The 12,133-nt window shown below is 40.2% G+C and overlaps 2 protein-coding genes across 7 annotated transcripts in view; both read right to left on the bottom strand.

Annotated features, from left to right (window-relative positions):
- Positions 1-1,377, bottom strand: part of TTLL13 (tubulin tyrosine ligase like 13) — a 30,749-nt gene extending 29,372 nt beyond the window's left edge. For 4 of the 5 annotated variants that reach the window (XM_075207811.1, XM_075207813.1, XM_075207814.1 and 1 more), the window contains exons 1-2: positions 1,249-1,377; positions 235-520 (exon numbers count right to left, since the gene is read on the bottom strand). In XM_075207811.1, the coding sequence (XP_075063912.1) occupies positions 235-500 (266 nt within the window). In that variant the 5' untranslated portion in view covers positions 501-520; positions 1,249-1,377. The other variant, XM_075207812.1, reaches the window with a different exon arrangement.
- A 6,008-nt stretch (positions 1,378-7,385) lies between these two features.
- GDPGP1 (GDP-D-glucose phosphorylase 1) lies at positions 7,386-11,744 on the bottom strand. 2 transcript variants are annotated; one of them, XM_075207808.1, is made up of 3 exons: positions 11,548-11,744; positions 11,203-11,290; positions 7,386-10,135 (listed from the first exon to the last, which is right to left on the bottom strand). In XM_075207808.1, exon 3 carries the CDS (start codon positions 10,128-10,130, stop codon positions 8,946-8,948), a length of 1,185 nt encoding a protein of 394 aa, XP_075063909.1. In that variant the 5' UTR covers positions 10,131-10,135; positions 11,203-11,290; positions 11,548-11,744; the 3' UTR covers positions 7,386-8,945. The 2 variants fall into 2 exon arrangements, with proteins under 2 accessions (XP_075063909.1, XP_075063908.1); XM_075207807.1 differs by lacking the exon at positions 11,203-11,290 and having other exon boundaries at positions 11,548-11,743.
- Positions 11,745-12,133: the final 389 nt, after the last annotated feature.

The raw sequence follows: 12,133 nt of genomic DNA, 5'->3' as shown, positions 1-12,133 counted from the left end.
TCCAAATTATCAGTATAGCAGAGGACACTACAGTAAGTGAGAGAGTAGACTGTTGCATTAAGAAGATTTCAACTTTTTAAATTAATGCCCTTCATTTTCCTGCTCCAGAAAACTAGATTCTTGTCTCAGGTTGACTCATAATAGTCACACATATGTTAAAGTAAAAATGTTTTCCCTTTGCTAGAACACCCTGGTTTTCCCTATTAAGGAGGATAGCCAACAAAGGCCAAACACCTGCGTTTCTTCTTTTTCTTCTTAGACTGGTCTGTTTTGTCTGTAATGCAAGCTATTTTTGGCTTTTCCAGCATATGGTCCACTTTATCCAGATTTGGGTTTTCTTCATGAGGATTCGTTTTCTCAAGGTCTTCATTCACAGTTGAAGGTCCCACTTCTACTGGGGAGGTCTCACCAAAACGTTCACTCTCTGCTTCTTCTTCATCCTCTTCATCATCCCCAGTATCCTCATCCGACTCACTGCATGCATGGGATTCGACTTTCATGCTGTCTGCCAACACTTAAGCTGTAAAATAAGCAAATATTGTAACTAGAGAGTAATATGAAATTAGCCGCTGCAAAACCTCATGATGATGTTAAGCTTTGGAGTGCTTTATTCACCTTAGGCTTTCACAACCAATTACATTTTACTGGAAGGAAAAATTAATTTATGAGTAAATCTACCATCACACAATCCAATATAATATTTACCCCACAAAGCAATAATATAAATAGACATTATACAGTATGTATTAACAGTTAAATGTTAACTAAATGGTTTTAGAAAAACTAAGCTATGCAGAAACAAGATTGTGCTAACAGTTATGGTTATTGATAAATAATAAATAATAATAATAATAATAATAATGCAACATTGAATATTGCTACATTTTCACTTATACATTTATTTAAGAACAATCTGTACAGTGGACCAGTCCTGGAATAATGTCATCTTTGTACTTATTGAAAATATACTACAAGGAATTAGTAGCAGCTATTATTGATGACAGAATAGAACAGAAATAAATGCATTTACCTAGTAAACTGGAACCCACTGAGTCAGAGTTACTGAGCAGCTGATAACTTATACAACTTTATGCTACATTCCCTGTGCTCCTGTAACTATGGGGAGTTCCTATGGACGCTTTGCTGCGTGTCCTTCCTCCAGATAGCAGAATCCCACCGTAACAGATAATCACCATGTAAGGGGGGGAACTATCTCCTAATCCCCCTAATACTATGTCAGACTCTTACCCGGCTCAACGACCTCCCAAGGACAACAACTAAGCGGTCACCATGGAAACCGGCTATAACTCCCGCGGCCGGGGGCGGAGTCACGGGCGGGCAGGGTGTGAGCTGATTGCTGGGCTCAGTGCTGTGACCGGTCACTACACAGCCCGGGGTAGTGTTACTGAGTACTGACTGTTTATGTGCCATCCCCTGACCACGTGACAGCCAGTGATAATCAGTGATAATATCAACATAGTAATATTACTATTGGGCTTCAATCCACAATACTGTAATATTTCTGCACTAACAGTTTTATAAATATGTACTGTTAACCAGTATACTGACACATGGTTATGTTATACTATTCCTGATATGTGTCCACAAGTGACAGCTGTTGCAGCATAACTGACTACAGCAACATTTATGTACAGAATGCCACTAGGTAATAGCAAAATATGCAAATTCGTTACATTTGTAGTTTTGCAGAATTGCATTTTTTTTATACACCTTGGGGTAAATGTATGAAGCATTGAAAATCCTGTGATTTTCTCAGAAGACTTGAAACTCGCTGATGTATGAACCTGAGATTTCATGTGAAGTCACCAGAGATGTGTTTCTGTCAAAATCGCTATTTCCAAAATCGATAGAGATCAAAGTCCCAATTGTTTGCCACTCTAGCTATACAAGTCTCAAATGTATGAAGCTGCGATTAAGCAAACTCTCCTGAGTCTGCTTTAAAAATTGTTAGATACAACACGCTGTTTCCTCACTGCGTGATTAGTAAACACATCACTGTTACACTTCCCTGTCTATAGAGCCGGAGGTCCAGCAGCTGTTAAAAGTTAAAAATAGATAAAAGTGTTAAAAAAAAAAGTGTGGGGTCCCCCAGTCCAAGCACTATTAACCCTAGTGCTGCCAGCCTACTGCTGGTTACGTGAAAAATCAGAAAAAAAACTTGCGTGGAGTCCCCCACCCGATTTTCACATAATCAGCACTAGGCAAACCAGCCGGGGTCAATGGCACTATAGCAGGGGGACACGCAGCAGGGGTCCCCCTGCCATACTGACAAACCAACCCTTGGCTGTTCAGCGCTGGGCTGGATTCCCTAGGGAGTAGGGTCCACCAAAAAACGAGCGGGCCCCTCCTCTAGGAAAACCCAGCCCAGTGCTGAAACCACTAGGGCTCTTCCTACACCCCTGGGAGGTGGCTGTAGGGTAATAACGACGAAAATAAGGTAAAAAAACCCAAAAAGGCGCTATTCTGTTTTATGGAACTACAAGTCCCAGCCATGCCAGGGTGCCATAACCAGTCAGGGCATGCTGATGCTTGTATAACTACATGCACCAGCTTACCCATGGTAGCCAGGGCATGCTGGCACTTGGAGAACCCCAAGTGCCAACATGCCCTGACACCTAAGGCTGGCTGAGACCTATAGTACCACAAAACAAAATGTTAAATAAGCCACAACTCCCTGCTTCAAACCACAACATTTTAATAAAACCCCAATAAATACACTAAACACCCTCATTCATACCACATCATTTTTTTTAAATAAGAAAACCCCAATATACTTACAATCTGAATTCTTCATCTGTTGTCAGCAGCTTTTAATTAAAAAATGCTTGTAAACCATGTCCTCAATTAAGTTGTAATTCCAATTGTCCCTGCTTGTAAATAGCTGAAAAAATCAGACCTTGATACATTTACCCACTTATGTGCACATAGTGCCCACTTCCCTCTTGTAGGAATTACTTAGTGTAAACATTTTACAGGATTGCGGGCCCAGGTTGAAATTGATAAGGTGGGGGAAAAACTTTACTGCAATGTATTTTATCACTTCTGAACAAACCCCTAAATTACAACTGTAATGATACCGGGTTTTCTGGCCCAAATCTACCCACTTCACTCTGGCTGGCCACCCACGGGTGCCTTCCTAGGTCAGGGAAGCCTACCCAGTACCTTCTAAGGTTCTTAGTAGTCACTCAGGCAAATGCAGTTAGAAAGTAAAACAATACATGTATTGTAATAAAAACAATCACTAGATTATTATGTACACACAGTACATAAATGGCAGGCAGGTTTACCATATCATCTGTCCCTTACCCCACTAGCTTAAGGAGCTACAGTCACCTGGATGTACCAACTTAAAGACCAATGAAGTTCTTCTCTTAGCTGCAGCTGTAGTCTATTGGTAGAGAACAAAAACTCAAAACCGGCTACACTGCACCTTCCATGAGTCAAATCTCAGAATGAATATCACCCCCCTTCCCTGGAGTGGCTCCTTATATCTAGTGTCTAATTTCCACAGAAACTCCCCTGCAAAATGTAGACCAGACATCAGGAGTAGTCTTGTGAGAACAATAGATACTAATTAGCCTTCCCCCTCACCAGTATCTTGCAACCTGATTCCTACCCATAACCCACCTGGCTTTACTTTAAGGACAGTAAATAACAACCTTACTGCCACATCAACAATATACAATATACATATTTACAATGAGCTACAATATCCCCTTATCCACATGTAATTAGACACTGCAGTTGTACTCTGTTGAGCTGGGGAACAAAAGCAAGGGCTATAAAAAGTACATGCTATAATCCACAGTTTATGAGAAGCGAGGGACAGGCTTGTTAGGGTGAAATTCTCATTTCACAACAACAACTTTTACCTTTTTTTATAAAACTGCTGGTTGTACAAGTAAATATTCTGTCTTAAAAAAAAGTGATATGCCCAATTCAAATTCAGGAGTATTTCTGTGGGCAACAAACGGCCTGCAATCCCCCAGCTGGGTGCTCCTGATCTTATCAGAATGGAGACAGCCAACCTCCGCGTCCCATGACCTCCTCTGCACAGTGCACGGAGGTGTCACGTGGCATACCCAGTGGCAGAGGGAGAGCACTGTGCTATCCCTCCTTTCCCTGTGCTGCCCCCTTGAAGTCTGGAGGGCTGCACATGTGGCCCTCCACCTCTTTCAAGTTGCGTATCACTGCAATAGGCAAACACAAAGCCGTAACTAGGGCTGTGCGACAGGAGCGACCACTCAGGGCACAACGCTGAAGGGGGGCGCAATTTAGGAATATTTTAGGTTAATTTGGTAAAAATTGAGGGCTAGGGGGGCGTCATTTGTCTTTCTCGCCCCAGGCGCTAGAATTCTAAGTTATGGCTCTGGGCAAACAAATGAGCATACTTACACCCCACAATAGTGTAGAGATGTACACAACTTATGCTTGTCCTCCCAATACCACCACATGGGGCCTAAAGTCTAAGATACGCACAAACCTACATAAGAATGTATTTTGGTACGCATGTATAGTATGACAATGCGTATATTTGCATACATAAATTGACATACACCCAACTATTAATGAATCCCAATGTCTTAAATAAATAATGAGAGAAATACCCCATTCACACTACCTCAAAAACCCGTGTTATTGCTGGGGCAAGCCCCGACGACCCGGGTCAAGGCTGAGTGTGAATGGGTCCCCTGCTTATTCCCGGGTCAATTAGACCCGAGTCTTTTGGAGGGTTATTCCCGGGTAGCCTCCAGTCTCACCGAAACCTATTGAAAACATAAAAAAAAGAAAAGAAAAACTTACATCACAAGAGGAGACAATCAAAGCACCTCTTGTGATGTTGCCATGGAGACCCGGCAGACATGGGTTCAGTGTGAATTTTTTCGCCAGGGTGGGAGGCTCTGTCCCCTGGCAATATCCCGGGTTCATATACCCATGATATTGCCAGGGCGGCAATGTGAAAGTGGTACCAGGAGACATCTAGGCTGTCTTAATTTCATTTGTCACATTTGTACTTTTTTAAGTGTATTTGTAGCATTGTGCCTATACACGTGTTTTTTCATATAGGGTGCTTCTGGTTGGTCCAAAGGGTGCCCCATTGCAATGATAGACCATTGTCCAATTGACGCCGCCTCCAGTGACGTGCTAAAGTCATTTTGTGGGGGTAAGAGACTCTATGCCCACTAAACCGGGAATTAACTAAAATGCTCAATCTCCACCCATTCAAGCCTAGTTTCACAACACAAACTCTTGTTTTTGCCTGCTGTGGCAAATATGTGGTATGGTTCTGTACCTAGCCAGTATTCAGCAAGAATGACCCAGATCCATGCAACATTTCCCATCAGGAGTACAATTTATGACCACAATCCCAAAGTGTATGCCCTTTGCCCCAATTCCAAGAAGACCAATGTTGGGAGGCATGCAAAATCACTCCCAAATAGTGTTCAAACCTTTAACATGCTTTAAAAAAAAAATAACACTGAACATTTTAGTGTAGGATTTGCTATTCTGTAAAATTAAGAATTTGACAAGGGTCTACTTCTGCAAGTCACTGTATCAAACAGTTTCTGTTTACACAAATAGATAAGAAAAAATTAAAAGAGGTTGAAGGGGAAATGTAGGACCAGGATACATGGGTGATGGGGAATATAATTAATTCAAGCACCTCACTGTATTGGTGGTACTAATAAAACATCCTAAGTGGAATGTGTTCTTTACTTGTCTCCAGTTTCTTTGTATTTTGCTTTGTTATATTATCTTTTATGCTGTTGTACTTGTATTTAGTGTTATTTCATCTTGTATTATCTCATCCCTAGAGAAGAGGGCTACAGTGTTCCACAGGAACTAGTATGGGCAAATCCTAGAGAACATCCAGTGCTAATCTATATATATATATATATATATATATATATATATATATGGTATATGTCCAGTATATTATATATATATATATCTCAAAAGAAAAGAGAGAGCGCCAACACATCGTGTAATTCTTTAAAAACGTTTTAAATATGTGCCAAAGTGCCAATGGAACTCGGAACCAATAAGATAAAAAAAAATCAGCTTATCTGGTATATATGATGAACGATCTTCAAGACTCCAAGGAGACAGTATCCTCAAAACTATGACTCAAAGGAGGAAATAATAGCACATAGCATAATATATTCCAAACCATATGCCACAGTAAATAGTATCTTCAAAATGTATTCACATAAAAAGCAAACAAATGCCCATACATAAAAATAGGTTTATCTGTAATCCCCCAATGGGAACAATCTTCTCAGGACCCCTGGCCAGAAGCGGAGAAGTGTCCCACGCCACTAAAATAGGAAGGTACAGCCTGCCATCCGCGTTTCGTCCTTCAAGACTTTCTCAAAGGATATATATATATATATATATATATATATATATATACACACACATACATACATACACACATATGGGTATATATCCAGTATACACACACACATTTTATATATATATATATATATATATATATATATATATATATATGCAAAAAAAAGTAAAAACAGTAGAGTATTGTCCAACTTCTAAGTTTCTCTTGTCCTTTTATCCCTGTCGGTCACACCCACTTTAGGGGGATAAGACAATACAGTTCTGAGTAAAGTAATAGAACAGCATTCTCTATAGACTGCAGTGTTTGGGACAAAAACAGCTGAGAGGCGCTCCTAATACTTCTTGGCAAATGCACTGAAATGAGGGCTTGTCCATGACAGGGGTCACACAGCAGGAGAAAGAGCCTTGCTGGGATTGACTGCAGGGCCAGCGCAATCCTTGGGGGTGCCCCACACCCCACTTAGAGATGGCACTGCACCCCATCCGTTGCTTCTTACCTTGGCAGGCAGGAGGTGGGGGCGGCTCCTCAGACTGGGAGTGTGGCACTTGGCAGTGACATAACAGCCAAGTGCCATGCTCCCAGCGTAACACTGACATGAAGGAGCAGCTGCCAGCATAATGTCACTCATCCTTTGACATGAAGTAGCAGCCAACAGCTTCACATGTAAGAAGCTGCTGACTACTTCTCCTTCACGTCAGCGGCCGCAGAGGAACTAAAAACAAAGTATGAACGGCATTATTTCACTCATTCAGTGCTTTAGGCGCCCCTTAACTATTGGTGCCCTAAGCAACCGGCTAGATTTGCATGATGATAGCACCAGCACTGGGTGACTGCCTCACAGCACCTTTCACCCAGAACTTGAATGTCAATAATATAATTTCCTATATAATGCACCATGCTGGCAGCACTGGAGCAAATCATTAGAAAAAACACAAATCTGTAATAGGGAAAAGGCTGAATACTTTTTTTCTGTTATGTGCTAGTGAAAGAAAAGCATATTGTCCTATAATTTTATTGGATATTTTTAGGCACAGATTCAACAATGTAATAAAAAGCTTGAAACACACAAAACTGACATAAGTAATAAACACAATTCCAATGTGCATTTGTTTTCTGCCTGCCAAACAAACTTTAATTTGAATCGTAACCTTTTCTGGTCTGGCACCTGCTTTACTGATCGGATGTTGTTTTTCTACAACTTGCTTCTGAAATTGGACTGCCACTCAGTCTAGGATTTCCCATCTTCCTTCCAGGGCGATTACTGAACATTACCACTTGTTGAGTCTGTCACTGCTACAGGATAGATTAGTGTTGCTGAACACTGTCAGCTTATCCAGAGCTAATTGGTTATCTGCTGTGACTCACATCACTAGAGAAGGCTGCTCTTATTCATCCAACTACAGCAGCAAGCCACAGCACTCCTTTCGTGGCTGAGTTCGCAAGACCTTCACTTCTCGTGAGCTACTGTTTATTTTTATTTGTATTATTATGATAATTGAACGCTAGTGTGTCTCATCCAGACGTAGGACCTGTTTAAGTAGGTTTGCACTACTGATGATTAACTCCTGGGAGCATCTGAGTACGAGTGAGCACATCTCGCTCTTACAGAACACCTTCACTGCACATATTACTTTAGCCTTACTTCATAAGTTATGCAATGAACTAACTTGCCTAATGTTTATCTACCGCTAAATGAATTATAGTTTGTCATAGTAAAAATTCCAATCACCCACTTATGAAGGTATACCTACATGGTGACAACGAACCCTTTGGAACTTTGGTCCTGTCAGGCAATGCTTCATCAGAATGGGAAAAGGGCAATTTGGATTTTCACTACAAATGAATCTGTTTTGTATATTTTGCACTATATTTTCTCCTACTCCTTTTGTAATTTCATCAGTAATGTTTGTGTATATAAATTGGTAACTGGCTACTTAATGTTATGAATTAAATCATTGTATATTTACCCTGAGACCAATGCTATCCTGGTTACTTCTATTTCTTAACAAAACCTCCTACCACTATGTTTTGACTTATTTGTATTTATTTATGTATCTTGTATTAGTTCCACTCATTAACATATAAATCTCCTTTTCTCTTTATATTATCCTACTTGACAGGATTCCAACCTTATAGATGTTGTTTGTAATTGTTGTGTGAATTAATATGTAAATCCTTAATAAAGATGACTTGCTATTTCTGTGGTGGATCTGCTTTCTCATTAGTGATAAACAGATGTAGGTGTTACATATAATATATAATTCACCTGTCATTGGTAAAATGAAGACAGGCAGTGTAATATCTAAAGCTTCTCCTTAGTGACAATATGCAAATTTGCAGAAGCAGCTGTCAATGCCATTCTCATAAGTGACAACTCCTGCAATTGAGATGTGCATTGGCAAGTCACCTGTACGAAAAGATTTTTTTAAATTGTTCAAGAAATATATTTTAATGAATGTCTCTGTAAGAGTCATGTTGCATTTAAAAGTGAGTAAGGCAATATACAAAACACATAAAATAAATATTACTCAGGTAATTTTGGATTGCATTTGCCTGGAATCCTTTTTCAGGTTGTCAAATGATCTATGAGCTCCAATGATAGTTTATTAAATTCTTCATCTGAGAAGAGATACTTTTTAATAATTTGGATAACAGATTCCTCGCTTATACCGGTGAATTCTTCTTCGTTCTTGAAGGGTAGATGACCTGCAAGTTCACAAAGTGCCACATTGAATGCGGATTCCTCCTTGGCCCCAAAACAGGACTTTCTTGCCCATATAACTATTCTAATCCCTTCTCTGGAATCGGAGCACGCCATATTTCCAGGATCACTGCCCCTGGTTACAAACACATTATGTGCAATATTTTGGGTCACCAAATAGTCTGTAACTTGGCATATTCTCTGAGACACGGGCACCAAGTCTTTCCCATCTGTGTAAAAGAAGAAACCAGGAGCAGGGAAATTAGTCAATCTGTGGAAGTTCACTTCAGGGCACAGAGGTTTGCTGCATGCTGACTCGATCAAAAGCTCTTCGTCCAAGTAAAAACCATGTAAGTGTAAGTGGTTTACAGACGCAAACCCGCCAAGGCTGTTGAAACCTACTCTAAACCCTGGGTGGCCACTGAGGAGTATGGATTCCAGTCCAAACAACATTAGATCTGCAGTCAAAATTTGAGTCAGGCAAAGAGATGGTTGTGGTATAAATAAAACATGCCCAAATTCAAGAGGACTAACATTAATTACTACTAGTGTGTGATTGGGCCTGCATTCTGTCTGTGTGGATCCAGAAATATTAACAGGGACGATACAATTACCCTCAGTGTTTAGGTTTGTACATGTTGAGCTAGCAGCACTCTCAGTTGGTGATCTGATCATTTGAAACAAGATCTCCTTACATAGGATCTTATTGAAATTAAATTGATTTGGATTGAATTTTTCTTGTATGCTTTTTATGTCTTGAGGCTTCCTCCTTTCTATACCCCTCTGGATGTTAAGCTGTGCTACATATTTCACACTACCCTGTAAAATCCTGGTTTGTAAGCTCCACAGTGGATAGCGAAAAAGACCCTGTTTCATCTTCTCCACCCATTTAGATCTCAGTGCCATATCAAAGTCAGAAATAAATCTACTATCCTCTGCATATTCTCTTCTCTGCTGCCATGTGATGCCTGGCAAGATAAAGGCTGCCTCTGAATATTTGTATTCTTCTATTATTGTTCCATTGAGATCAACTGTGTTTTTTAAATCCATGCTTCCTGTTAAAATAAAAAAAAGTCAAATAGTAAATCTTCATGCACAGCATTATAACGTATGATCGTACAAATATATTAGCCAAACATTGCATGGGATGCCTCATCTGTTATTAAGTTTTTGCTATAATCATCATGTTCATTTATTTATATAGCGCCAGCATATTCTGTAGCGCTTTACAACTGGGAACACACACAATACTGGGTGATACAGACAGACCAAAAGGTTGTAGGACAGTGTTGGCTAACCTGTGACACTCCAGGTGTTGTGAAACTACAAGCCCCAGTATGCTTTGCCAATATATAGCAGCTTATTGCTGGAAGGGTATGCTGGGACTTGTAGTTTCACAAACACCTGGAGTGTCACAGGTTAGCCAACACTGCTGTAGGACAATGGGAGTTTGATACATGAGGTTAAGGGCTACATATTTCACATTGGTCCAGCCAGATTGCACAGGTAATCCAGTCACAAAGCAATGTTGGTCAGGGGTCAGAGGGTTGTTGTTTTGTGTGAATTATGTAAAGTGTGGTAATAGGGTGCCCATGGAGGTTCAGAGGGTGGTTGAGGAATTTGATAAGCTAGCCTGAAGAGGTGAGTTTTCAGAGAAAGTTTGAAGACTGCTGGAAAAGTATTGTTGTGTGAAAGAGGGAATTCCACAAAGTGGTGGAGCCCTAAAAAAAAAAGTCCTTTAACCGGGAATGGGCGCAGGTAATGAGTGTGGATGAGAGACGCACATCTTGTGCAAAACGGAGATGTCGAGTTAGGGGATATTTTGAGACAAGTGAAGAGCTATATGTTGGTGCAGTTTTGTTGATGGTTAGTAGCAATATTTTATATTAAGTTTGATAAAAAAAAAAACAGGCAACCAATGTATAGACTGACAGAGCAGATCAGCAGAGGAAGATGTGTGTAAAACCCACACCGACATGGTTTTGTCACATATTTGTTCACACTAGCATGCCACAAAACTCTTACATTTCATCATCTCCAACTGAAAAATAAGTTTTGGGTGGACTGGAGATAGATGAGATTTTTTTTTAAAAAAACAAACAAACAGCAAACGCTTACTCACCTTCTATGCTCCCTTCTCTATTTGCAGGTGTAACCTGTGGGTCTAATGGTCACAAGGAGTGAGCGTCAATACCCCTCCCAGGTCATCTCTGGTAGATGGGTAATAAAAAAGTGGAGTGTGAAATTGGACTCTTGCAAATGTGGGGAACAGAGCTAGTAAGTCAAGTAAAGATTTAATTTTAGCCGTGGGTGGAGTTACTAATAAATTAATAAAATCAGAAAGGAATGTACAGTGCAGTTTATATATTACATAGGGAAAATTGTTGCAGGAAATAAATAGTTGATGAAATATCAATCATAAGCAGACAATAACAAATAAATCTGATTGGTTATAAAAGGTGTTTACCCGTATGTATGAGAGGCAGATGGAGCCCTGCTCCCAGCACTGATCCTACCTCATTGACACACTACTAGCCGGTCAGTCATTGTCACTTCCTGCTCTGGATGTACCAAAAGCTCACTACAAATAGGGGGGTTCCAGCACTAATATTCACTGATTTACAGCACTGTAAACTACTTTCAAGGCTTCTGTATTTTTAATTCTAAAACTAATACTTCTATATTTCTTTATTGCAGAATAATTTTCAATAACGAAGTTTCTTCACGTAATAAAACAAACCTTATGTACAACCCCCCCCTCTTTATTGGTGATATGGTTGTAACCTCCACATCGCTGGTTGTGACTTCATTCTGTATATTTATGCTATTTATAGAGTGGGGTATATTATAACATAAATATACAGTATGAATGTGCCATTAATAATATGATTATTTCCTGCGAGTCTATGTCCTATACGTTGCTGTGTACAAACACATCCACACTCCAGTGCGCTGTGGCTCCGCCCATCCCGCAGCTAGCACCACTGGCCACGCCCACGTAAGAACGAGTACATACTACATATCATTAGGGCCAGTGCGCTGCGGCTCCGCCC

The sequence above is a fragment of the Mixophyes fleayi genome, chromosome 4, assembly GCF_038048845.1.
Source record: "Mixophyes fleayi isolate aMixFle1 chromosome 4, aMixFle1.hap1, whole genome shotgun sequence".
Taxonomy (NCBI): domain Eukaryota; kingdom Metazoa; phylum Chordata; class Amphibia; order Anura; family Limnodynastidae; genus Mixophyes; species Mixophyes fleayi.
The sequence above is the reverse complement of the archived record's forward strand: the minus strand, read 5'-3'. Positions and strand labels throughout refer to the sequence as shown.